The sequence below is a fragment of the Odontesthes bonariensis genome, chromosome 15, assembly GCF_027942865.1.
Source record: "Odontesthes bonariensis isolate fOdoBon6 chromosome 15, fOdoBon6.hap1, whole genome shotgun sequence".
Lineage (NCBI taxonomy): Eukaryota > Metazoa > Chordata > Actinopteri > Atheriniformes > Atherinopsidae > Odontesthes > Odontesthes bonariensis.
The window spans coordinates 15,627,608-15,655,445 of NC_134520.1; the positions used below are offsets into that span (position 1 = coordinate 15,627,608).

Genomic DNA, 27,838 nt, shown 5'->3' on the forward strand with positions numbered 1-27,838 from the left:
TTACACAAATCTATCATGTATTTATATAGATATATCTATGGTTATAAATCAATCTATATCTATACAGATCTATATCTATAGATATATTGTTTTGTCATTGATATTGATTTTTGAAAAAACGCAACACTGGACAAAGATGATTATAATTATTTTTTTAAATCATTTTCTGCTTTGTTTTTTCAGCAGGGTCACTACTACACTTAGTTCTGAAGAGCCACAAATTGTCATTAATCACAGCATGAAACATCTGCTTTATTTATAAAGAGCTGTGTACAATATTAAACAACTTTTGCCCTATTTAACTGGATCATGATACTTTCAGCTTCTAACTGTTGTGTGCACACAATTTCAACATGTGTGTCATCAACACAATTTAGCACTTCTATTCTGAGACAACGGAAAGTGCTAGATGTGAACAAAATGTTATTTGAATCTTATACTGATTGTTGAGGTTCATCCATTGTCGTCTGGGATCGGCTTGCTTCCTAAACATTACCAGAAAATGAAATGTAGAACTGTTCTTCCCCGATTTATCTCCAAGAAAACAACACCGTCTCTCCTTTTCTGAACTGTAACTGGATATCATTGCACCAAATGGGTTAATGGTAGCCTGCAGCGCATGAATGGCTGCACACTGGTTTTCTAAGAGAAAAAAGATTTAGTCTCATGAAGTTTCTCCAAGTTTTGATTTCCTATATCAATCATGACTTTGTGAAATTAAGATTTGTTTCGTCGTTGGCTGTCAGAGAATTCAGAGTCAAGAGCTCCTACTTTTTATTAAATGTGTAGCAGAGACACGCAGCTGACCTGTGATGGATACACAAATGCAGATTGGATCGATGAGCCTGTTCAAAGTCTTCGTTGAAGAACTGTCACAAACGTATTTACCAAAAGAAAAGTCAAAAGTCACTTTACCTCAAATATGAACTACGAGTCAACCTTTTCAAGTTCCTGCTCCACGTTACTGCAACGTGCTTTTGAACAAACCAACACAAATATATGAACAAATGGATGGGTTTGGAAGGCACAGTTCAGTTTGAATTTGTATGCCTAAGAAAATAAATGCTGTGAAACATCAGTATAAGATGTGTACTTCAGGCACCTTTAATATACTGTAAGCACCAGTAAAAAAAGAAAACCTGCTGCAAACGGTATGAGTGTCATTGGAAATATATGGTGGAGTGCAGGCAAATTACAGCGTATTATATAAATTACTCAAAGAGTTCACAGCACAACTGTAAACTACCTACTTTAAGTGGTGATTTATAATGAACTGCTTGGTTTATCTGCCCAAATGATTCATCTTACTGCAATAGTTTTCTTTTGATGAAGAATTGATTTCATTTTCCATAAGGTTTTTTTATTTATTAAAAAAAACATTAAAAATGAGAATAAGATCAAGAGACAAGGAGAAGTCGAGAGAAGAAGAAAAAAAAAACTCAGCTCATTCACAGAAAAGTTGGCCGATTTTAGCCTGCCAATCCAAAACAAAGCCAGCGTTGTTCACAAGCAGGTTCAGTCATGTGCATTGGCACTATAGTTCCAAACCCATACCAGATCAAATGAAGCACGCAAGTGTGGACGCTGGATGTGACATACACAAACGAGTTTAAAAAAAAAAAAAAGACAAGATCTCTGCATTTAGTTGATGGATGAGTTAAAAATCCGATGTGGTACCTGCTAAATAAGCAACAAGGGGTCCTCCTTTGCTCAATTTCATTCACAAATCACTTGCACAGAGACACAAGACGGATCCATTTACACTGTTGACACGGCAAGCTGTACGCATAGCGTGGAGGCTGCAAAGAGAACAAGAGAGGGCCTGATGATTAACTCAAATGTCAAATAGTATTTAACTGGTGTTGTTAGTGGTGAGACGACAGACAGACAGCATTACACAGTAGACCAGGAGAGAACACCATTTAAGATCCTACACCAAAGCTTGGCCGTAAACGACTGAAAGAAAGGAAGATAAATTAATTCTAGAAGTGCAGCAGGTAAATCAGGCCAGCACCAACTCAACCTGTTAGTTGCACTGCGTGCCCTTACAGGCTGGGAAGAGCATTGTCACCGGCTGTGTCACACTGTGAACAAAATCCATTTGTCATGGTGTACTGGCTTCCTTTTATCCAAGACCACTGGCCTAAACCCTAATGCGTCTCAGAGTTGAGACTTTTTACACCAATAATAGATAGAGGACTAGGTATTTCTCAGCTAACTTCAATCCTCTGCTACGTTTTGCCTAAGAAAATATGAACACATCAAAAGATTTTTGTGTGTGTGTGTGCGATTGACACAAGCTGCAAATGAGGACATGATTCAGGTGCCAGGAGCAGTATTTTTATTTTTTATTTTCCTGCCAGCATTTCAACCTAAATGCATGAGACGTTGACTTTCTTTTTTTTTTGCAGAGAAAGTGACATCCAGCCATTTTACTTGAATCCCTTATGCAACGCCCTTATGTGTAACACACAATTACCACGAATAATTGAGTGACCTTCATTTCAACCATGGCCTAGATTTGCACATTAACGCAGCGACATGCTCGGTTAGCACTGAATCTACATGCAAGGAGATCCTTCTCTTCTTAGTACAGACAAACCCAGACAATTTAAATGCCGTCTGACCAATAAAGCCCTGGAAACACAGCCCTGCCGCTGTGTGTAAACATGTCAGTGCATATGGTGCAGTATGTTGAAGAGAGGGAGAGATGGCAGCTTGCCACAGTGAACTTGCTGACCGGGCCCCCTCCAGCTCCCCAAGCAGCGCTGAGGCCAACTTTGGGACGTGAGCCAGCATAGCAAGGCTCAGGCACAGCAAAGCCCGACCCAGCCAACTAGAACACAGTCACAGTGTAGATTTCTGGGATCTTTCACAGCGTGTCGGATTACAGCGAGCCTCGTCTTCTGCGTTGCCTTGTCCGAGCATCTTTCTGCTCACGCTGCCAAGGCCTTTCTTATTTTTCCTTTTCAGTGCGAAAAATAGACTTGGCAGAAAACAACCTCTGCTTGAGGGCTCTAAAAGGATGCCAATGAGACAACTCATACAGGTGTAGACTACACATAGGCTTAATTGCACATTTAAACACATCTACTGACTTACTTATTTTCCCTACCATTGAACGGGGTCCCTGGAGGGGTCAAAAATACATTTAAGATTTTAACAAGCAAGACAAACAACGCAGTCTGTGGGTGTGGAGGGATTTTAACATTAAAATTGTTGCTTTTCTGAACAAAAACATGTTGTGACAGCACTGTGAGGACCAGCTGTATGAAGCTGCTGCCATCCACAGGGCACCACCGGAACTACAAGCCCGCATCGAGTAATGGTTCACTGTTGGCAAGTTCAAGAGAAATTTGAAAGGGACGAAAAAAAATAAAATAAAATAAAAAAATCTCCAAACACCATCAATTTCTCCTTCAATCTTTCTTTTAGGCAACGGATTCTGAAAAGTCTACAGAGCTTAAAAACGTGTACTTTCTGAAATGTGTGCGTGTATTATGAGGACACAACTTCTCTCAGCATGGGGACCAGTTTTTATTTACATCAATTCTGTCAACTGTAGTAAAAAAATAAAAACATTTGAAATAAAAATCAGATGGAGAATTTTCTTGATAAGGGTTTTAAAGAAGTTTATTGAAACAAAAGATTAATTTCAGTCCCAGTCCCTTATGGTTTTCAAAAAAAAAAAAAAAAAAAAAAAAAAAAAAAAAAAAAAAAAAAAATATTTGGATTTTAGCGCCGACATTTCATGACTAGACTTCAAAGCCCTCTTTGCTTTTACAGTAGCATGTATATACTAAAGACAAAAGGGGAGGAGAAAAAACCAAAAAAAAAAAAAAACCAAAAATACCACTATACGATAGGTCTGTTTGGCACAATCAGTTCACACAGTGGCACCTTTGTGCTGGAGAATCGGTACCGACGGGTTCTCTCCCCACCGGCTCAAAGCGTCCGTCACCGATAAACCTCATTCACAACAGCACTGGACAGTAATAGAAATGTAATACAGCGTTGTCTAACAGTTTTCCAGAAACCCTCCCCTCCCAAATACAGTAATAATGGTGACAAATGTCTTTCTTGCGGGACTGTGCAAAGTTAAGCGGCGACTCTCCACGTCCGTCGTCGAGTTCCCGGATGCAGCCCCCGGCGGCGGTCAGCACCGTTGCGATGAGGAACTTAACATAGTGTTACCAGAAAAACGGAGGCAGTTACAATCCCAGTCTGATGCCAAAGGGGAAAAAAAAAAAAAAAATACTCGGACTTTCCACACAGTTAGAAATCAGGCAGACTTAAGAAATGATATCAGAAAGTAGAGAATACTGCAAAACAAAATCTTCTTTTGCCAACATTTGGTGGAGCATTTGGTGCCCGATGGGCACTTTGGTACACATGCTGGTCAAAGCCATGTTTTAAAATCGATCGCACTAATTGACTTGGACCTTCGATCTTATTTTGATATTCTTGGGCCATTTTCTTTTTTTTTTTTTTTTCCTTTTCAAGTAAAGATACGAAGACTCTTCATTGTAACACATTCATTAAGCATGCACTCTGATGAACAACCCCACCCACCCGGTAACAGCAAGATCAGGAGAAAAAGTGCTGATTTTTCATATTCACATACAAAGATCGATATAAGAAATGCATTCGCTGACGAAAGCCGACTCGCCTTTTTTTTTTTTTGCTTTTTTTTTGCTAATCATCCGCTTCTTGGAGAGGAGAGCCGATCCAGCCAATAGATTTTTAGGGTTCATTGTGAACATGTGACGTCACATTTGAAAAGGCAACAAAAGCCCCCCAAAAACTGGTCCTTCTTCATAAAGGAGGGCGAGCAAAAGACGGCTTTATATTAACAGTCGTCTCAAATTGGACCAACAAGTGGGTGGGACAGCAGACTAAATGTCTTTATAGACGGCAAAACAATGATTTCAGCACGAGGAAATAATGATGATGATGATGATGATGAAGCAAAGTTAGAAAATACAAGATCTGTGGATTGATGTTTTGAATATGTTGGGGGGGGGGGGTAAATAGATAAAAAGACTGAAGATTTGCATCGCGTTCGCTTCGTTATAAAAGAGGAGAATCTTCCATAGTGAAATGAAGAGCAACGCCCACAGTTCACCATCCGGGTAACTTCGAAGCTTTCTGCTGCTACAAATAAGAGCAAATATGTGTGGTTTTATTCAAATCACCGACTACAATAGGATGACCCATAAATGAGGAACACTGCTGTTACAAGCGGTTCGCCGCGGACAGCGAGGAACTGCTTTAAAAAGAAAAGGTTTTACCCCCCCACCCCTCCTCTGTTAAGACATCTACATGATTTCAGAACAGCAGAGCCAAGAAAATCATTTCTTCTCGATTTGCTCAACAGTAATATCCGCATCTCTGTAAAAGAGACTGAACGTGGTCGTCAACAGGTTGACGATCGGATGGGGAAGGCAGCTTCTGAAGAAAATACTGGCTGACATTAAAGACGCGAGGACAGGAAATAAGAGACACTGCTTCTAAGCACTGATAGTGAGGAGTGTAAAATAGATTAATCCCAGTTAAGTGTCAAAAATAAATAACAAAAGCAATAGTTTCTGCTTCACAACCATACCAGTGAGTATGTGGTGAAAACTAATGTATTATTCACATAATTCTTTTTAAACTCAAAACAATTAAGATGCATTTGGTGTTTCAATTTGCCCCCCCATATCTCAGTGTCCCCACCCCCCCACCCCCTTCCTCCAGTTTCAAAAGCAGGAAAGGTTATTTTGGAAAATCTCCAGGTGAAGTAGGAAACTTTTCACAAGTGACTCTTTCAGACCTAAGTGCACTATAAGCAGGCTGGGCTGGACGAAGCCACGCAGATCCAACTCCTCTGACTGCACTTTCACTGCACTGACAGACCTGGTCACAGCAGGCCACATCTTCAACGAAGGGGGGAAAGAAAAAAGAAAAAAAGAAAGGGAAAGGAGGGGAAACAGATCATACGTCCTGCTATGTCCCCACTAGAACCTTTGGCCCCAATGAGGGGAGAACTCCCTTCATTTCATTGCACCCCCCTCCCCCTCCACACACAGTTTTCCTTTATCTGCTTGGTTTCCAGAGATAACAGGGGAACAGTGTCTAATGACTACTTTTAAAGTTGCTGTTGATCGTACTCCGCAATAAGTTTCTTTATATGTGCCAGTTTGTTGTGCAGATATTCACAGCGGTTCTTCTCTTGGCTATAGTTTGGATTAGTCTGCAAGAGAGAAAAAAAATAAAATAAGAAGAAGCAGAGTGTCACCACCTGATAATCTCCTCCGATACGCTCGAAATGAAATTTGGTTTCTGAGTAGAGCCAACTTGCCTTTTTTATTTTATGATACTCTTGAAGTATCTGATTGTGGATTGTCTGTTAAGAAACACAAAGATGTAGAGGACGGTAAATAAAACGCCATCAGCGCAGTAATGACATCAAACGAATTGCTCTGTTTCGGGGCATCTACCTTGTACTTGTCTGTGCCTTGTTGGAGCTGTTTCAGCTCATTGTCGAGCACGGTGAACTGTCGGGTGATGCCCTCTATTCGAGCATGCAGACCCCGGTACTCACTGTACTCCGCGTTGAAATCATTTTTATACCTTTGGCGTTGCTCCGGAGAGCTGATCACCGTGTACTTCCTGAAATCAGAATTCAAGAAAACGTTACTCGACAGCCAAAGTTCCAAAAGAAACTCTTAAGGCATCTTTCAAATTTTGAGTGTCGGGGACTCAATGAAAGCAGGTTACCCGAGACATTTAAAATTAATTTTCTGCTGGTGTCCTCATTAAAAGTCCAGCACCGGTCTTTAACTTGGACCTGGTAACTTCAGCACTGAATCTCATAACCATCATAATGTTCTCAGAAACTGTAACGCACACCGAGACTAGAAACACATGAATCATGCCTGTGTGCTCAGATTTGACCAACTTCTAACTGAGGAAGTGTATCATCTTTGGTGTGTTAGTAAAACGACTGAGTAATCAGAGGGTTTTAAACGTTGGCCAACACCCGTGTTCTTCATCTCAGCGCCGCCCCTCCCTCGCATCTCGTCTCGTCTGCCCCAGTGTCTCACCAGTCTACACATGCCTCAAGATGTGAGAAAAGCTCATTCATTCTAAGTCAGTTTCAGGAGAATTCGAACCATTTGCTTGCAGCTCAGATTCAGGACCTACGTGGAAGTACACAGTTTTTTTTTTTTAATACTCACAATAAATAGTCTGCCACCTCAGGTGATGATGAAGGAATACTGGTACTTTTGCACATTCCATTCAGCTCTGAAAAAAGGCCAAAGTCAGAATTCATGTCATCTTTACAGGCTCTCTACATTCATAGCTATGATGCACAAAGAAGGGCAAAAGCACAAAAAGGTTCATTGACTTTAATTAGCTATAAATACATAAACAACATTGTGAATTTCATTTTTATGTGAGGTTCTCCAAAGGTTTTTAAGCCAAGTCACAGGAGAATATTTGAGTTCATAAAGCTGAACAGCAGGGGTCTCAGTTTAGTCAGTGTGAAACATAGTGGTCACATCATCCATCACCTACTCACCATCAGGACTAACCATCAGTTCACATATCTAGTTGTACTTTTATTGTTGCTCTCACCTGTGCTTTTGAGTGGAATACTGTTGCTTTTGAAGTTCCCTGGGCTCATCTCGCTGGCTCTGTTAGGCTCAGGCTCAGGCCCATGCTCCTCCCGACTCTTCCTCTCCTTCCCTCTTTCTCTCCCCCTCTCCTTGTCTCTGCTCTTCTCCTTGTCTTTATGCTTTTTTGACTTCTTTCTGGACTTGTTGTTTAAAGAGGAAGCTTTCTTGTCCTGTGGGCCTTCCAGGACCGTGTGTCCAGAGGATGACGTGCTGATGCTTTGAGGGGTGGCCGCTGTTGACGCAGACGTGAGCGAAGGCGGTTGACTGAGCCTCTCGGACACCGCCATTTCCTGAGAATCACAGTCGCGGCCATTGTTGCTGGAGTCGTTGCTGACGTCCGACAGTGCTTCAAAGGAACGAGGGATGTCCAGCACGGGAAGTGGCTGCGAGCTGGACGTCATGCCGTACAACATCGCCACTCCGGACTGTGCTCCACTGGCATCTCCTCTCCCATTGGAAGAGCTGATTTTGCCATTTACTGGGGTTGTTGCAGACTTACTGGTGAGGTGCGATATCCTGGGCTTTTTGTTCGCAAGAGGGTCAATGAATTCAGCAGCGGGTCGTTTCTGGCAGAAAGACAGCAATTTTAGTAACACAACCTAAAACAGGGTCAAATATAAACCAATATCATTGAAGAGTGAAACTGTGGTCCAGGTCAGAGCAAACAAAACAACGGTAGCTGGAGGACAAAGGTAGCATGACAGAAAACACGACATAAGGCCTCCTCATACAACTTTCAAGCTGGGACAGACGCGCCTTCACTACGCATCGATGTCATTTGTGAAAATAAAGTGGCAGGAAGGGATTGTCTGAGTTGATCTGCCGCTGATACGTCAGAAGGCATGGGAGGTAATAATAGAGGCAAACGGGCTATGTTTATAAGGGCAAGCCAGCACTGCAGAAACACGCCACTATATCCAATGATTCCGTCATCACTCGGCTGATTACGCAGTGTTGGCTTGATGCGTGCAAGCACACACCGATGCGGGATGAGCGCTTCGCTTTCGTCCGTATGAATTACCAAGGAGCAGCCGCGGGTTCACATGGACATCACCTTTTTGCCGGCAAACTGCAATTGATCCGTGAAAAGGGCTTCTGGTGACTGATCCACCTTTACCTTTGCACACACAATACGAGGGATTACATAACACACTGCCTTTGTTTAAATAGATCAACATTCAAAACTTTGAGAGTGGCAGAACCAATCCCTAAAATGGCTCTCCCAACAAAAGAATGTGAAACAACAGTGGGAACCCGTAAGCAGCTTTAGCTGGACCTGCAACACTCTTTTTACAGAAAGCAGTCATCGCACCCATCTTTCTTTGAGAGTTTTTTTTTTATTATTATCATTTCTTTAAAACCAACTAAACGGTAGGGTATTGGATCTCGTAGAAACAGGTCATTCTAATTTGTAACCTTTGTGTGGCCATCTTGTTTTGCTGGTTAACGTAGCACTCCCTGATTCATCCCTCCCCTATCGGAGGTGCACACACAGGGTCACCTCCCCCTGCATAAACAAAGCTAAGGTACTGTTGTCTTTTGCGTTTGTGTTGCATTTACCGAGGGAGAGAGCGGATACTACGGGGCATACAGCAGGTGTCTGAGGTGAAAAAACAACCTGAGATAGAGGGATGAGATGAGCTGTTGTTCTACCTTATGGGAACTGCAAATAATCTTGTTTGCTGGAGTCTGTGAAGAGATCCTGACAATCATTAGAAAGGAATACAGGTCCCTGGAACCAGTTAAAAAGACATGCACAGCACAAGAAGCCCCTGAAATTCACTGAAGAGGAGACTGAAAGGAAACCCAATAAAGCGAATACCAATCTGAGGAGACATAGTTTTCAACCAGCCTAATGTCTGCAAACTCGCGGAGCACATTTAGCTCGACTAAAGCAGCAAAGAGTTAACAAGGTACAGTTAGCTTTACATTTCCGCTCTGAATGGGAAGCAACTGTGGCAGCACTCATAGTTAAGGCGCCTACAGGAACCTCGGTTTACCCATAGGAGCTGCTCCAATCAGAAACTTCACTTTAGGGAAACAGCTTTACCTGCACTCTAAAGCCCAACAAAAGTCCGGGTTAAGAACTAGTTGAGTCAATCTAGTCGAGCAGCCGAATAAAAGATATTTTTATCAATAAAAAAGTAGCTATGTGAAGTCATACAGCTGTTTGAGGAGATGCAACTAAATAGATCTCGTAAATCTCAAATCCTTCCATGTCCAGGTGCAGGGAAATGTGTAAAAATGATGAGGCTCACCTGAGATGGAGAACTGCTGGCCAGCTCTTTGGGTGGACTCTCGGGCAGTGGTGTGGAGTTGTTCTGGGTTTGTTTCCTAAGAAAGACATAAATACATGCAATAAGCTTCAATACAATGTCTGTAGAAGTTAAAACTATGAGAAACCACGTTAAGGGAACGAAGCATTTCTACTGGCACTATGACGGCAATGGAGGCTTCACACAGACGCGACACAATTCAGTTTAATTGCTTGAAGAGTTATTTGGTGACGGCGCCTCTCACGCTAAAGCCAGCGCTGAATCAGTTCCAAAAATGTATCTGAAGTGATTCACATTCCTAAAGCTTGAAAATGCTCCAGTCCAGGCAAAGGCAGCCTATCACAAACTCTCCCTGCCACCTCTTCAGTGACAGGCAAATTGAATGCTAGAACTTCAAAAACAAGTTGCAGTTTGGTGCTTTGTGAAGCTGAGTGGGTAGCTATGACAACAATGGAGGAGGAGGAACCTGACAGAGCAGCATTTTATCATAACTAAATGAGGGAAAACTTCCATACGTTTTTCACCATCTGAGGTTTTCATTAGAAGGTAAATTCTTAAGTTTTGTAATCACTGTTGAATGTTTCTGTTTTAGTAGGCTGAGAATCATGGCAGCTTGTTCAAGACAAGTGAGACAGTGACATGACACTCTGCAGTGAAGGAGAGGAAGTGAGAGGGAGAGAATATGGTACTGCAGCTCGTTTTAAGGATGGATGCCATTTGGCCAGTTTACTAATATGATTATCCAAATGAAGAGGGCACGCACAACTCTATCCCCCACAAGTAGCTCACGCGGCTGTGCCATTTAAACCAGCACGTTGAGGAGTTCACTTGTGGTCTCATTCAGCCAAGAAGAAGCATTACAGCTGCAGGTATGAACAGAGTGGCTGATTGAGTGCCCAAATAATCTGTCACGGTAGCAGCCAAACAAAGAGCTGTGCCAATATGCAGTGAAGACAAAGTGTGCTAAAGATACAGTGAATTCTTAGCAGCACAGTTAAATTATTGAACCAGTACTTTATTTAAGCATAATATTTAAATATATATACACACAAATGGTTGAAGCTGAATTTAACTCAGCTTGTCAGATCAGTGCAGAGTCCACCGATACAAACAGGAAGGCCACAACAACAAATGCGACACTTTGGTTGGAAAAATAAGAAACATTTCACACATGCTGTGATAATGCTGCCACAAATTGATGACAATATCAGCATGAGGCACTTGGATAAACAAAGCCTTGTCAATGCCCCAGCCTCCTTAAAAGAAGGCGTGTGCGTCCGTGTGTCTGTACAGTGGACTGTCCGGCGCTACAAGTGAGATGGGAGGCAGGCAGATATGGCTGAACCTTGGACTGGGGCCACCTCACACACAGATCAGCATGTGCTGGAACACTGTTGCATCATGTGCGTTCCAGTCATGTTGCTGTGCTGCTGCTGCGTGACTGAGTGCACTGACTCAAAACTCTGGAGGAACTATGGAGGGGGAGCTAGTACGAGGTGGGAGGGTAGGGGTGTTAGTCAGCTGATAAACTCACAAACAGCTCAAAGTACAGTAAAGGAAGAAAGAATGTGTTGACCTGCACTCATTTGCAAACAAAAAACAAGCCCGGGTACGTACAAAACACCAAATAAACCATGTAACCAGAAAACCATTAAGTCCTGAAATAAATCAACTTTTAAATTTTTTTTTTTAAATATTTGCTGAGACATATTTGCTCAGAAAACATTTGTTTTGCCAATTTCTCTGAAGTCGTTTTAATCTACAAACAAGGTCAAGAAATTAGTACATACTGTAGAGCTTTCAAAACAAACCCAATAAAGCGAATACCATGAAATCATGCAGATAGCAGTCGCTACAATAACTGGATATTTTAGGTGCATTGGAAAAACAAACCTTCTGCAGAGCTTCTGCACTGCATTATACCACAGACACACACGCACATTATGCTTCCTCTGGTCATTCAGTGCCAATGTTCTGACTGCCTTTGGAGTTGTGCTGCAGTCAAGTATGACACGATAATAGGAACTATTCTTGCATCCACAACATAAACAAAAGCTAAGTAGGGAACATCACAGACTGCTCTAATTATAGCCCGTTTTCAGAGCTTGCTTTTCCACAGCGTTCCAGATCCCGAGAAACCAGATTTTACCACCGGGAAGAGGGCCAGCAGTTAAAGGCTTCGGCAAATACACACTTCGATTCAATCAAGTGCAATACACAGAAATGGGGGAATATCTGCAGATAGGTCTGCTTCTTAAACAACCACACACCTTGGCCTGTAACATTTAAATCATGCAATCACAATTTTTGAGACAACTGTTGTCAGAGCTACACGGTCATCTTCATTCACCTGTTCGAAAACAACGGGTGAAACTGGGAAATGTCGCATTTTAAAGTTCATGCCGATTTATAACATTTTAACGAGGTCATTGTGTTGAATATGTGTCCTTAATGTGGAGGTGGCATATCTGCCATCATGTGCACGTTTTGCTCAGGAAGGCTGAAAAGGTAAACGGTTCTCATTTTCAGTAAATGGCTGTTAAATGAATCATTACCAGGTTAAAGTGAAATAGTGGTGCAATTAGTTTTATGGCAAACGATCAACATTTAATTGGCTTTGTACCAACACTTCCCAGCGGATACGCAAATGTTTTAGTAAAGGATTATCAAATGAATGCAAGTCAGAAGTGAAAAAAGGAAAGAAAAAAAAACCCATTGTGGTACGCTGGTTCTGAACCCGTCACATGAATGACTGAAAACACTGCATTACTGCAACATCCAACCTTACCTCCGACTTCCTTATGAAAATTCTGTGGCTTCTTAAAGGAAAAGCTTGAGAACAAATACAGCCGTGTTGTGGAAATGCTCCTTTACCACTGCGCTTCATAGGACGCCATTATGAGTCATATTGTCGTATACAAGAGCATGAACAAATGACCTCTGTGACTTGTTGCTGCTGCAGGCATGCGTGAACTACATTCCTTAATATGTTTTCACTTCATTGTTTCAGTGCTCCATCATTCTGTTCGGCTCCACTCCACTAAGTGCTCAGTTTGCATCATCACAGATCTGCACTCAGAAACACCCTCCATCTTTAAACCAAAGAAAGGTCAGCCCAAGTAAAGAGAGTTAGGCATCGACGGATTTCAAACAGTAAACTTAATAACATGGGGTGACAAACACTTGCATCTAAACATTTACATATTAAATGCATACACCTGTTATTGCTCCAATGTTTTACATACCTGAACAAAATTCTTTTGAGGAGCTGCTGGTCTCCTTCTGTGTAGCCTTGCCAATCCTTCTGGATTTCCTTATACAAAAAGTCCTTCAATGTGAAGGTGTTTTCTCTCCCGTTCAGGTTGGCAACCTAGGAAAGAAAAAAACAAACAAACAAAAAAAAAAAAAAAAAAGCCACAGGTGAGTCCACTCATCTCGAATAAATATTATGATCATCATCAGCGATCACATGCATCAAAAAACTATTACAATAATAGGGTCCGAGAGTGTGTGTGTGTGTGTGTGTGTGTGTGTGAGAGACCTGTTGCAGGTGGCTGTCCAGGGAGTCTTTGTCGAGCAGTGAGAGGCCGTCTTTCTGCAATCTCAGGATCAGCTCAGGTTTTTTATAAGGCTTGAGGGCCAGCAGGTGTATGAGGCGCTCTCGGAGAGGTCGGTGCTGAGTCGTGCCTTTTTTTACCGTACTACTAGAGATGAGGACGGGCCGAGATGTCCTCCGAGAGGGGGCGATGTCCGTGAGCGCAGGTGCCGGTTTCCGGATCTGAACTTTCTTACCTGAGAGGCGATATGGAGGCACATTTTTACCTAATATATACTTATTAGCAAGAGGCCAAGAAAAAGTTACAGCGTTTAGCTCACTTCTCCATCAATAACTCCAATGTACACAGAATCTGTGACTCCATGAACAAAGTAAGATTGAAACCGACTCTCACGTAAGCTTTAGAAACCTTAGATTTTCCATTTATGCGACTTTTCATTATGGATGAAATTAAGTGAACTGTACTATAACCTCCCTCTGAAATCTAAGCACAACAATGAAGTGATTCAAGTGACGTATTTTCTTAAGAACTGTAATTCCATTATAAACAGCATTTCTTTCTGTCAACATTTTAAAGTCGGCAGCTGTTAATAGTTGGGAAAACTTTCAGGCGACTCAAGTGACGCACCATGAAGTGATCCTTAGTGTTGCCACATATTTAAACCTACCAATCCAAACACTCGTTTTCATCATCGGTCTCCCACAGACGTCGTCTTTCAGACAACTTCCCAGATTGAAATGCTGGTTCCACAGAGCATGCAAACCTTTTTTTTTTTTTTATAAAATCATTGCTTTACAGTCAATAGGCTTACTGTGGATTTCTTTCTTTGCAAGCAACGAGGCAGAACTGCTGAAGCCCTTAACTACAACTGTAGCATGATGTACTTTTTTTTTTTTTTTTTTTTTTACTGCCAATTTTATCCCAAAACACAAAGTCAGGAAGTTGGCGCTATATGCCAGCGTACAATCTGGCATTTCTTCCTCTGTGCGTTTAAATTACATTCAAGAGATTAGGTACAAAGAGCATCTGTGTGTACGTTTCACATACACATTGAGGACCATTAAGGAACCGAAGCACCATCACATTCAATAAAGTCCTTGTTATGGATGAGGCATGCTGGCAGCGTGCTGGCCCCCGCCATTTAGAACTCGACAAAAACCCCGTCAGGTCCAGGGTGAACCCATTTACCAGCAGAGCACTGCTATACAAACACATGAGCCATTTGGATGTTTGCAGAGGAAAAATTCTTCCAGTCCTTTCCTGCAATTCAATTCCTGACATCTTTATGGTTTTGAAGTGGAATATTTTTCTGGCCACTTTGGTTTCTGTGCTCGAGCGCCTTTACAGGTAGGTGATGAAAAATCTTTAAAAAAATAAAAAATAAATAAAACGACCACATGACTAATGGTATTCGTCTCTTCGTATCACACCTCCTCACCTACATATCTTCCCCCAGGCTTAATGACAATGGCACTCCTACTGCGAGTCTCCTCCTCGACCTGGGCCATGTTTTCTCTGGCCTTCTGGTAGGAGTCGTCGGTGGCTCGTACTGTAATCTTGTCCTGGATCCCGCCCAAACAATCCAACTGAATACTCCCTTCACTGCCAAAACAAAGAAGATTTCGAGAGAGGGAGACAGGAACAGAGTGGAAATTAGATGACCTGGAAAATCTGAAAGGGAATGAATTTGGACAATTGTTTAAAGCAGACAAAAATTTTAGAAAATTGTAACTCAAACAACTACAGATCAATTCTCAGTTTTACTCAAAGTTGTAATGTTATGAATTTAATCATTTAGTATGGGAAATAACCAATCCCTTCACTGTGCATTCCTGCCCAGATGAGATCCAATTAACCCCCTGTGGGCACAACTATTATTTTTTCCAATTTCCACCCGGCTCTGGGTTCCCACAGTACGGCTCGCTGCCACATCAAATCCCATTCTTTCCTGACTTCCCGGCTGTCTTTGATTCCCCTCCACTTTGATGAGGATTTGGCAGAAAATGAAATGGCGCTGGCGCAGTCAGTGGAAGCTGAGCTCTGTCATTTGGGTTTTAAAGACTGCAACTCAAGGCTGATTAGGATCCAGTCAGATTTGAATGACCTCAGCCTGACCCACATGTTAAAAATACTTTCTGAATAATGAGGTCAGGAACCAGAGAGTGAGGGATGACGAAAATTCTTGTTGTCTGTTTTTTTTTTTGGCTTCATTCTTCTTCTTCAGACAAACAGACATCTGTTGGTATTTATTTGATCAAGCCTTTCTTTTTTATTATTCTTTTACATAAGATGGGTTATAAAAAGATGCATAGCATTAGGTTACAGTGTCTATATGGGGTTGAACCCACACCATAAGCAGGTTCTGTATAGTCTGAGCGCCTGCTCGACTATAATAGCCAGAGCAGAAGATCTGAAAGTTAATATATACATTTCAAATCTCAATTACTATATTCACACTTCAAATAGAGCAAAGCTAAAGCCGACACTAAAATTAGCATGCATTTTCTCTGCTTTGAGCAACTTAGTTCTTAATTTTTCTAATAATTAATTTTTTTTTTTATTTTCTTATAAACCGGAGAAGCAAACTTGTTGGGATATTAATCAAACATTGTGCATCACTTGGACTGCGTCTGTGTATCACTCTTGTTGAACTAAAAATTATCAGGGCAGAACAAAATTATTTACCATCCATACAGACCCATAACCTTCAGAGTTGCATCGTTAGTTTTTGGATCGCTCCCTAGGAGCCAGAGCTTCCCTTACATTCATCGTGGATTCATCTGTCAAGAATCTTACAGAGTAGCTTGACGATTCACCTCAGGTGGTGCCTGTTAAACCGAACCCCCCCCCCCCCAAAAAAAAAAAAAACAGAGTGCGATCCTGCGTTTAGCCTCACCTGGTGATGTACTGCTGGATGCAGTCGAAGCTGCCTTGGGGGTTATCTCTGCCCACATTTGACAGGTCGAAAGTAAACGTTTGGAACTCGCTGGAGTTTTCTGACCGTGGTATTGAAATTTTCTGTTGGAGATAAAGAAGGAGGAGAGCATGGACATTTAGTCAAAAATAACACCAAAGAACATAATTGTACCGTGCTGGTAAATCGGTAAAATCTTCTTTTTCTTGCAGACATAAAAACCGCCCCCAAAAACTATCTAATTACTGAAAACTGTTAAATGACCTCAATCTAAACAGGTCATTTTTCCAGTTCTTTCAGCACAACTACGAAAAGGGTTATTTGGTTTTGACACAGCTATGTGCGTCTTATTGGACCCCCATATTGACCTTTTCCAGGGCTGCTTAAGAAGGAAGGAAATAACCACGGCTGACTTGCGAGTTACTCAACTCCGCAAATCTTTACTCATAAACAAGCTGCATCACACTTTGCTGAAATAGAGGAAACGCTTCGCAAAATGACTGATGAAATTGAAACTCTACACGTCAAAGAGCAGTCTGAAAGAAGGAGCGCAGAGAACGCGAGGCGACAGAAACATAGCCCTGAAGCATTCCTGGTTCAGCTCAAAATTTATTTATTAGGCTTCGAGTTCAACGCTTAAGTGGTTTGTAAAATTCCTAAACAAAACAAAAACACTCCAGTAAATATACTGTATCTTTAGACTGAAGTCCGGGCAGGAGATTGAGTTTCCAGGTGCGTCTTTCTGGCTAAACAAATTCATGTCAGAACCAAAGACTGTGCACCACACTGGTCCGATATAACAGATGGCTACAGTTGCCGATAAGATGGTTTTTGGATCCCTTGCACAGGCAGGTCCCCTTGACCAGTGAGCAGTTCATTGCCAACGACCTAACCTGAATAAGAGGCTCAGGATGTGACTCACTGGCTTTCCTCAGTGCTAGAACGGCCATGCAGTCAAACTGTAGGCAGCTCAGCTCTGTGTGAAGATTTCAACACACGAGAGAGCTGCAGGTGTCAACTTTTAAGAAAATAAAACAATACAATTTATTTGCTTCCTAAATTTCCTCCTCCCCACCCTATGCATCAAATAACTAAATCTGTAAATTGGCTTAATGGAACACCACGTTGCTGCAGCTCACTCAATAAAGATAAACCAGAGAGGGATATGTTCTAAGAATAAGCCTTTCCTCATCATTTTCATTGTCAAATATCATCAATTAACACAGGATCCTATGTCACAGTTGAGTAGAGCCAAGGTTACAGCTCAACGCGGTCATTTAATTAGATCACCGTTGTTGTCCCAGAGCACATCTATGGGAGAGAAATCAAGCTATTGACAAGTGTGCCTGTAACTGTGTACCATGTAAAAAAAAAAAAATTAATTAATTAAAAAAAATTTAAAAAAAAGAAGCCCCTTCTAAGTTTTTCCGTGGGAGATCTTTGTGCATGAACGTATAGCTGAATTCACTGCACAGATGTCTTAGAGTTACTTGAATGATTATTTTGTCAAATAACTCTGCTGTTATAAGAGAGGGGAAAAAATAAATTAATTAATAAATAAATGTAGCAACGTTGAAATGCTTGAAGCGACTGCAACTTGCCATAGTCTTAATGGGCCGAATATTTAAAATCGCAAAATCTGAGGTCAGACATAAAATAACAGATAAAGGTGAGAGCAGCTTTATTGGGAACTTGGCTGTGTGAAAATACACTTATGCCATTCTATTCTAATAAAAAAAATAAATAAATAAAAAAAAAAAAAAAAAAAAAAAGATGCAGGGAGTTGGGACGGCTTGGCCCATTTTAGTCGAGTTGAGTCAATAGATGCAGGAGGGATTTGATCTCCACCCACATTACTGGGCTGGTGTTTTAGCCAAGTTTTGTGTAGCTCGATTTTGTTCAAATTTGTCTGAACTACCATGTTTACATGCATTTAAGAAAATAAAATAAAATAATAACAATAATAAGCTTGTGGTCAGATTACCAGTCCCCCCCCCCCCCAAAACAGTGTCACATAAACATACTTAATGCTGAAGACTGACAAAGACTGTGTGCTGGAACGTTTGTCATGACATACGACAAAGAAAGCATGCCGTCTGAGGTATTAAAACATTAAACCTATTTTAGATGACAACCTGAACCCTCTATAACGTGTTGTCATCATTAGAGTACAATAATATCACACAAATCAATCGCAATGTTAACACCAACATGTGACATGGATGACAATGGTACATGTTTGAAACAGGAATAAGGTGAAAATATAAGTACCCAAGCAACTCTGAAAAAGGCCAAACTCAGATGACTGGACAATTGGTGGCTAGTTCGGTAATCCATGGTTTCTTCCATCATGTGTAAAGCCAGGTGTGCAGGTGTACCATGGTTGAGGAGTGTAGTTTGGAAAGATGGTATGCCTGCAGAGGCAGTGTGATCCTCTGGGCAGCGTCCTACTGACAAACCTTCGGTACCGACGTTCAGCACACCACGTAAACATTGTTGTCAGGCCACATACACCCTTTGATGGCAGGAGTATTCTCTGATGACAGTGGCCCCTGTTAAGCAGGATAATGAAACGCAACAGAGTTGTGGCCATTGCAGTCAATGAGAATACAAGGTGCCTAGCAATCTTGCGTTCGTCATTTAAAGCTTTTGAGACGGTAAATGCCCACATAAACCATTCGATAGAAAAACCAAAGCTGTTGTAGTTTGAGAATATGACGTTTACGCCGAATAAAGAAAGCAACAACACAAGCTATATAATACCACAGGTGCAGAAAGCCATCTAAACGTGTGTTCTGTACCAGCTTCCATGTCATTTTAGAGCACAAAGGAAGTGAGGGGATAGGCCGACTGTGTCCAGATATAATCAAGAGGCAGAGGAGAGTGACTAAGTTGGCTCGCAATGTAGAGGATGACACTGTGAGAAGAGGCTCCTCCGCACCAAATGGCTCAGGTTTCAGTTTAACAAATGTTAGTGATTAAGGAACTATGTGCATACATAGACCATGAGAGAGTAGTCTTTAAAGAGGTTGATCCTCTCTAAACCTGGGAGTTTCAGCTTAGATTTTTATAGTTAATGAAAAAGCATTGCTTGTGTAGATGTACTGTGCACCTGAAATAAAGTTTCACTGAAAAAGCTCGGTTGAATCCTTTCACAGTGTCTACGCATTTCCCCTCAGTGAAATGTATTCAGAATCAGTCCAGTAACTACCAGCCTTTAAGCTACAACAGCATGAAGGGATGGCTCTGCACTGCACTGCATCCTACAGGCTGTGTTGGATGACAGTTTCTGATAGGCATGACTTTCAGAGATAATTAGGCTGGTATCATTTGACACAGGACTGAATACTGATCAAACGCTCTCTCGTTGCATTCAAAGGCTAGAATTTAGCAGGCGTTAGCAGTCTTTTTTTAAAACCGGTGTGAAAAGAGCTCCTTCAGTGTGCGTTGCTGACAAATTAACAGCAAAGTTGTATGCACACAGGTTTGCTTGATTACTGATATCATAGTGTGCATTAGTGCGATTTAGCTGAATCAAGATACTTTGATTATACTATTATATGACCTAAATTAATTTCCTGACACGCACAAACAAAAATAACTGTGGCTCCGGTACAACCCCAAATGCTCTTTCCGACGAGAAATAACACAGAAAAGAAAAATTAAGTTAGATATATAAATATTTAAATAGTCAGCGCCCTGATCCCAGAAACATTCTACAGTCCAACTGGTTGTGTTACAGGAATATGAAGCAATGATAAAAAGTTGTATCTCTAAAACTGAGTCCTGTGATGTTCTGAGTCGTGTGATGTTCTGAGTCGTGTGATGTTCCAGAGCAGTGTGGCTGGTCAGCTTTATTCCATCGGGTCTAAATTTCCTACTCAGCCCTCAAGTAAATTATCCGGAACATCGGGTGAGACACGTGTGAGCGTATCAGCAAATATTCTGTAAAATTTACTGCCCATGTGTGGGTTTATGTGTTCCCCGAATTCTCCTTTCTGCTGAACTGTGCGCTGCTTTCCACTCGCTCCTCACGACTGTGGACATGTTCAGATGCATGCAATATTGATAAAACACAACAAGGAGCCTCGTGTAAAGTAAACACAGCAATTTGCACCTCCTCCTTCACATTTCCAGCCGTGAGAGTGCATTTCCAGCAGGAAGTCTGCCTACTGTGACATTTGTGTGCACAGCAATTGCCGAAAAAAAAAAAAAAAATTAGGCCCACCAGCCCCCTGGACATTTCACACACCCCATGGGAAGCTCAAGCATGCACTGTGTACGACAGCCCTGTGGAAGAACTACAAGTATGGACCCAATCATAGCTAAACACCACTAACGCATTGTTGGAAGGAAGCATGTAGCATCTGTGGCATTCACAAATAACTCAAACTGCACTTAAAGATGAAAAACTTAAAAGCCACCACAAAATTTGATGGGAAATCAGAATTCAAGAGCAGAGATTAAAAGGTTAGTGTCCACACTTTGTGAGCTTAGTCCTAGTTGTACCAGGTGAATGAGTCTGAATGAATGAAGAGGGGATCTTATGAGAGGCCAGACCATCTGCTCTGTAATTCAGCCATTTTCACACTTCTGACTAGCATTCTGATTAGTGACTCATTTTCCCCTCAGCGAGCTTGCAGCATCAATGAAATACTTCATTCAGATCGGATGATAAATCGGCTCTACAACACATGTATTGAACGTATTCGGTGCATTTTAAAGAGAAGAAGACCTGAAGCTAATTAATGACCATCTTTCAGGCAGGGTCATACAGACAGCCTAAAGTAGACCAGTTAGTACAGAAAAGAAAGATGCTTAGAAAAATTATGGCTAAAGATAGTAGCACAAAATGTGACTGGGAGGCAGCTGAATACACCGATTGTAATGAGAAAATCCATCCTGCCAGATTTGAGGGCTATGAGTTTGTGGCCATGGCGAGCTGTGTCAGTGCCCTGTCCCTGCAGCTACAGGAGGGGCCGAGGTTTGCCCACAACCAATAATTTGTAAAGAAGAACGCTTCAATACAAAAGATGCATTTGCCCTTCTCCAAACAGGCTTCAAAGGAAAGTTTACTTTAACAACAGATTTGATTGGTGGAAGCAAACTGCTGATAGACAACCGATTCATCCAATCACCTGCCAAGTCATTTACAACCCCCCCCCCCCCTTCTCTTTTTTAAAATTATTTTTCGTGGGTTTGTCATTTTTTTTCAAAAACACTTTTCAACAAAAGGCTTACATGACAGTTTTGTTGTGTGCAACAAACCATCTGTCATATGAAACACCACTTTTCAGCAGACTATTTTCCTTCAGAGGACATTTTTACCCTGCAATTGAGGATTTTAAAAATCAGAGAACCAATATGTAATGACCACATATTAATTCTCTTTTCTGTAGCGTTTCCTTCTTGTATTTTAAAAACTATCAATTGTCACACGTAACATTTTGACAGGGGCGAACCTGGGGACGTGGACCTTAAAAGCCTCAAAGAAGCCTTTTAGGGCAAACACGGCAGCAATTTTCCACAGAACACGAAGAAAGCCACAGGTTTCTACGTTTCTTCGAATGGTGCTAACTTTTGCTGGAGCATCTGTTATGACATTTGAGCACTGATGAACTGATTAAAAAAAAAAAAAAACACGCACCCAATAACAGGCTGGGGGTGCATGCGAGGCTGTGCAATTCAGAGTTTGAGAGGAAAATATAGGAGAGGACAATTAAGATGTATGTATTTAGCACTATTATGTGTGGAGATGTTAGAGTGTTTGCTACTGTAGGCACTGTCACCATGTTGGCATAAAGAGTCAATATTCTGGAAATAGATGCATTGTCATTGCAGTGACTGGACACACCAAATCATGAAGTGAACCAGGTTACTTCATGTCAAACTAACTTGAAACTTCCCCATACAAAAGTGTAAAAAGACCGCCTGTGCATATCAGACTGGGCTCTCACATGTTAACCCTCGTCTTTGCCTCTTTATGGGGACAGCGAATAGCCAATAAAAGCGTACTGGCACCGATGCACGAGTTGCATTATCCTTAGGAAGAGGTGGCCAGCTGCATGAAAAGAGGAAGATCTGCTCAACACACGAGATGAAAAACAAATGTTCAGTGCATTTCATCAGGGCTTTCTACATTCTCACTCAGCCAACTTTGTGCATTCGCCGACTTTCATTTGTTACACAAACATTTAAAAAAAAAAAAAAAAAAAAGTCGGACATTTCTGCTTTTCAGTGTTTCTTTGTTTAGTTTTACCCCTCGCTGTTTGACAACTATATATATATATATACACACACACATACACAACTTTATATTTCTTTGGCTAAAAATGATTAGATCGAATTAATCATATTTTAACTACCGATTTTATCCATTGTTCTTATATCTTTCTTTTTTGTTTAAAATTTAAATCTGGCTTTTTATTTCTACTGTTTTAATGTCTCTTTAAAGCACTTTGAATCACCTTGTTGAATTGTGCTATACAAATAAACATGCCTTGCATTTCCATGAGAAAATGTACAACGTTTCGCAGGATCAAATAGAACAACCCCGGTGTTTGAAAGATCAATCTACAGTACCTTAGCATATCTAGCTAAACCGATGCATTAAGCTCAAATTTCATCACCATGCCAAAGTTCCCTCAGTGGACAGAAACATGAGTATGCTGAGAAAGAATAAAAACACGATCCTTCCTTTAGCTTTCTAAACTATGTCGAACTATATACACCGACTTATGAGAACATTCAACAGGACAAGGCACTGCAGCAAGTTTCAGATGGAAAACATGTGCGATTAAACTGTTGTGTGGAAAATGAGAAATATCATATCAAAGCAAATTGTGTGATAAACAGCATGAGATGACAAATTAGCCACAAAAAAGGTCAAAGAGTCCACAAAAGCTGACAAGACGTCTTTCCTGCTGCTAAACAAACCCCCCCCCCCCCAAAAAAAAAAAAAAAGATCTTGCTTGATGCCAGTTTGTGTTAAAGCATCAAAATGATCTTAAACAGAGTTGCAGGTCATATTAAGAATGTATATTTAATTCCAATTCGAATCATGTGTTAGTTTACCTGAAATACAGCTAGAGCAATGGAATAAAATAAATAAATACTTTCCATCACATTTACATGCATGAGACAGAGTGAGAGAACATGTTCTTACCCCTTGGTTTCCATTAAATCTGATCAACGGCTGTGATGACAGGACCTGCAAAAAAAATTAAAACAACAGAATTAAGGACAATTTTTACTTTAACACATTCAAAATACTCAAGACAGGTATTCCCGGCAAGATCTTAAAGATCCCCAATTACCTCCTTAAGTACTGCAAGATCAGTGCAGAAATGTTGATGGAATGAAATCCACAACGACATTAAGTTTCCAACACAGGCTTATAGAATGATTTACATCTCGGTATTCAACTACAGAGAATCAACAATTTGAGTGGATTATATAATCATAATAATGACTATGAGTTTCTAATTATTATAATTGCTATATTGAAGGTTTCCAACACAACAGACAGGCTGCCCAGGTATATTAATGCCCATCCAGGTGCATTTTGCATCCTGTTCACATATTCATTTTGTAACCCCCTACCCCCAATTGTCCAATATAATTATGCCTTCTTTTTCAGAAACTGTATGCAGCTTCTCTTCTCACCCCCCTTCGTGTCTATCACATTAAAGTTACATTGGCTGCTTCCCTGCACAAACCAAATGAAGGCTCACTGGGTTACCACCACTCTAATCATTACCATAAAGATGAGAATACAGGTATGCTCCAAACTAGACAGCAATCTCTTCAATTAACGGCAGAAATCAGACAGAACGCATGGCAACCGGCACCGAGATGAATGCGAGTCAGACTAAAGACATGAAGACTTACTTTTGCCTCTCATGTAATGGCGTCTGATGAAATATAACCTTTAAATGCACGTATGATTATAGCTGAAACGTATGGCGACATGGTCGAGTTCATCCTTATAATGTGAATGTTTAGTATAAAGTAACGCTTTGATAGGCAGCCCACCTTCAATTTCCTCCGACTTTTAAATGTTCAAACGACACATATCAATAAAATTAGAAAAGGCTGAAGCCATGATCTCATATAACAAACATATCTGTTGCTATGCAGCTGAGACATACAGCTCAGATCCCTTGAGGATAGACCAGAATTCCCTGTAATACCGCTTTGTACCACTGAATGGGATGGGACAGGAGTCAGTGTAATGTCCAGTTTGTAATGGGGCCCAACAGAAGAAGAGGAAGCAGTGACGGGGGAAAAGGGCCAAAACAAATAAATACCGCTGTTGCTTTACTTCCCCGGAGACAGATTTTTGGGCCGTAAAGGACTGAAAACATTGTGGGTGCAGCTTTTGTTGTAGCTGTAACTTTTCTCAACTGATTTTGCAGCGCTGTTGTACTGTTTGTGAGCACACAACGCAGTGCTGAGCAACATCTGTTTGGTATGGTTGAGTTACTAAAGGAGAACAGTGGTGGATTACCAAGGACGCATTTTCTTCCCCAGTAAGGCAGACCCCATGTGTGAGAATGGGTTCAGTGGTCATACATGTGCGAAAAAAAAAAAAAAAAAGCTCATCTCTTGAAGGTGAAGCCTGCACAATATGAACACTGATGATCACAATTATCACTTTGTTTTTTTGTTAGTTGGCCATTTTCTTGTCATGATGACAATTCTTTTTTAAGTTCAAAAGCTCCTGTCATCCATTTCTGAAACAATATGACAAATAGAAACTATGATGGGGATGAGTCCAACACTGTAGGATCTAAGCATACCTAAACATGCAAAAGTCACTTTCCTCCTGCTAGTGCAAAAGCGGATCAAATATAATCAAATGAGATAGTTCCAAGTTCCAGGAAGGGCGAGCTTATTAAAGATAAAACGGATCTTTGTATTCCTGCCAGATCCTGACCCAGTGATAGAAAGAACGCATACAAAGACTAGTAAGCTCGTTTCCTTTGTACGGTTTCACTTACACTTCTTTTGTTTGATGCCTCACATAACACACAATGAACAGAAGCCATTTGGCCCATATTTACGTTTGAGCCGTGTATTCAATCTACAGTACCTTGAGTAAGTACCTCTTTGGTATTACAAGCTCATTCAATTGATGTCTTAGATTTAGGGGTGCGCGATCTGACGATATAAAATCGTGACTGGCGAGGAAGAGTGGAGAATCGCAGGCGATCTACCAAATTAGAGAAACCGTATAGATCGCCTTTGCCAATCAGCGAGCGCAATGATTTTTTTTTTTTTTTTTTTTTTTTTTTAAATGCTGGTGTATGGTGTGTGTCCCCGTTAAAAGACACGGATACAGATGTCCAGTTTGTGGTGGATTTATTTGGCATTTACACACAATAAACCCAGGGTGTACAGGCTAATGTTAGGTGAAAACAGCAAAGGGAAAATTACAAGCTGTTCACTGCTGCCTGCATCGGGAGGAGAAACGAACTACAGCGACATCGTCTCAAGCACAGGTGCGGTACATTCAGGAACATCGGAACGTCTATGGTGCGTTCACGAACATTGGACGTATGAAAATTCACCGTAAAACACTATATAAACTAGAAATGCACTCAGAGAGTGCAGACCTCCGCCAGGTCGCGCCACCTTGTGGCAGGTCGCAAGATTGCAGCACGAACAGACGAACATCCAGACAGACAACCAACACATCGGGCGATCACATAACCTCCTTGGCGGAGGTAATTAATGTATTTAACTGAAAATAACCAAACAACATGGGCTTTCTAACAGGTGGAGTCAAGTCGTCATCAGTGGTTCGTTTTTCTAGTTCCGGTTGCTTCACTCTCACTGTGTCAGATGTCATTAATTTAATCATTATTTTTCATCTTGAATTGGCTTACAGTTGAATTACAATGTGTTGATTGCCAAATTCTTTCTTTTACTCCTTATCTCTTCTGTGGTTCAGCATGTCGACTTAACTCTACTGTAATTGGTCTTTCTTTTTTTTTTTTTGGATGGAAGATCGTGATAAAAAAATCGAAATCGTGATTTTATGCAAAAAAATCGTGATACAACATTTTTTCCATATCGCCCACCCCTACTTAGATTTAACGTAATGGACTAGGACAAAATAGTCCAAACTGGTGGAGCGATATTAAAGGAAAGAAAACTTAAAAAAAACAAAAAAAACCCCAAAACAAACGGAAAAAAAAAAAAAAAAAAAAAAAAAAACTGTAAAGTTAAGTTCTGTCCATGCAGAAGGCAATGGGTTCAGTTAGGCCCCCCTAAGCCAATGTAAATATGTGTTTTTGGAGCAATTTAAGACTAATTCAGAAAAAGAAAAGGACAGAATGTGTGGAATTCATATAAAAGGAAACGCACTAAGGCTGCAGATTGACACAGGATGCTTAGGCCAGATATACTTGCTTTTAATTACACATTTACATGTGTGGGTGATGGCTGCTTAGGTCCCTCTTGGATGAATGTTGCCGGCTTTGGTAATCCTCACATTCCTTCGAGGGATACTATGAGAACTTTTTTGACGGGCTTCTTAAGCATGAAGCACAAGGCACACTAGTGCAGTTTAAAAGGATCTTTATATATGCTCTGACAACCGAGGGCACCATGAACTGAATAGTTGTTATTAATGTCTCCTTGGAGGACTGTGTTCCATTTAAATACATGCTAGTTCTAAACAACTCTGAAATAAGATGGAAACGCATTAGCAGCTGCAGAACTTAAAGGTAGGGTAGGAGATCCTGGATTTTGAGTCCAGCGAAACTGCATTTTGAAAATACACAGGTAAAAAGTCCCAACCCTTTTCTTCACTTTCCCCCCGAAGGCACGCCTCTAGAGTACATGAACGCGCACGAGCACGAAGGTGCACGAGCGCTGTTCTGACAGCAAGCATCGATCGTTGCCGTATTTAGTATTTAGTTTATGCTAACTATACGTTTAATAATGCTAGGTGCTAGCCAAGCTGGCTCTAGTTTAGCTTCCTGCCAAGCTTCGTTCACGGTCCGTTCACAATGATTGGATACTGTTTTTCCTAGATTGTACGTTCTAGAGGCCACTAAAACTTTTCATATTTGTGTCAAAACTTTTAATTAATTGGTTGCAATGAGGGTGTGAAGAGTATTTCAAGCAATATGTAAAAAAATGTTCCAGAAAAAGATCCCCTACCCCGCCTTTAACTCACAGCACCAGCACACCTCAGCACAGCGTCAAAGACTCTGTAAAGTGTAGTCATGTCTGATGTGAAGTCACGACTTGACTACCATTTAGTCTATGGCATCAGAGCCTGGAGAGACAAACTCAGAGACTTGAACAATTGTCTTTTTGTCTGACACTTTTCTTGTCAAAACAGCCCAAATTAAAAAGTGAAAACAGCCACACCATGTTTACAGTAAAAAAAAAAAAAAAAAAAAAAAGATAGTT

The 27,838-nt window shown here is 41.0% G+C and overlaps 1 protein-coding gene across 1 annotated transcript in view; it reads right to left on the minus strand.

The window, feature by feature from the left end:
• Positions 1–5,734: 5,734 nt before the first annotated feature.
• Positions 5,735–27,838, minus strand: part of ell (elongation factor RNA polymerase II) — a 31,980-nt gene continuing 9,876 nt past the window's right edge. Inside the window, exons 2-12 of the mRNA XM_075485176.1 lie at positions 23,577–23,621; positions 16,394–16,515; positions 14,936–15,099; positions 13,482–13,732; positions 13,186–13,310; positions 9,923–9,998; positions 7,624–8,230; positions 7,224–7,290; positions 6,483–6,654; positions 6,344–6,388; positions 5,735–6,235 (exon numbers count right to left, since the gene is read on the minus strand). Coding sequence (XP_075341291.1) covers positions 6,131–6,235; positions 6,344–6,388; positions 6,483–6,654; positions 7,224–7,290; positions 7,624–8,230; positions 9,923–9,998; positions 13,186–13,310; positions 13,482–13,732; positions 14,936–15,099; positions 16,394–16,515; positions 23,577–23,621 — 1,779 coding nt within the window. The 3' untranslated portion in view covers positions 5,735–6,130. The remainder of the gene's footprint in view (positions 6,236–6,343; positions 6,389–6,482; positions 6,655–7,223; positions 7,291–7,623; positions 8,231–9,922; positions 9,999–13,185; positions 13,311–13,481; positions 13,733–14,935; positions 15,100–16,393; positions 16,516–23,576; positions 23,622–27,838) is intronic.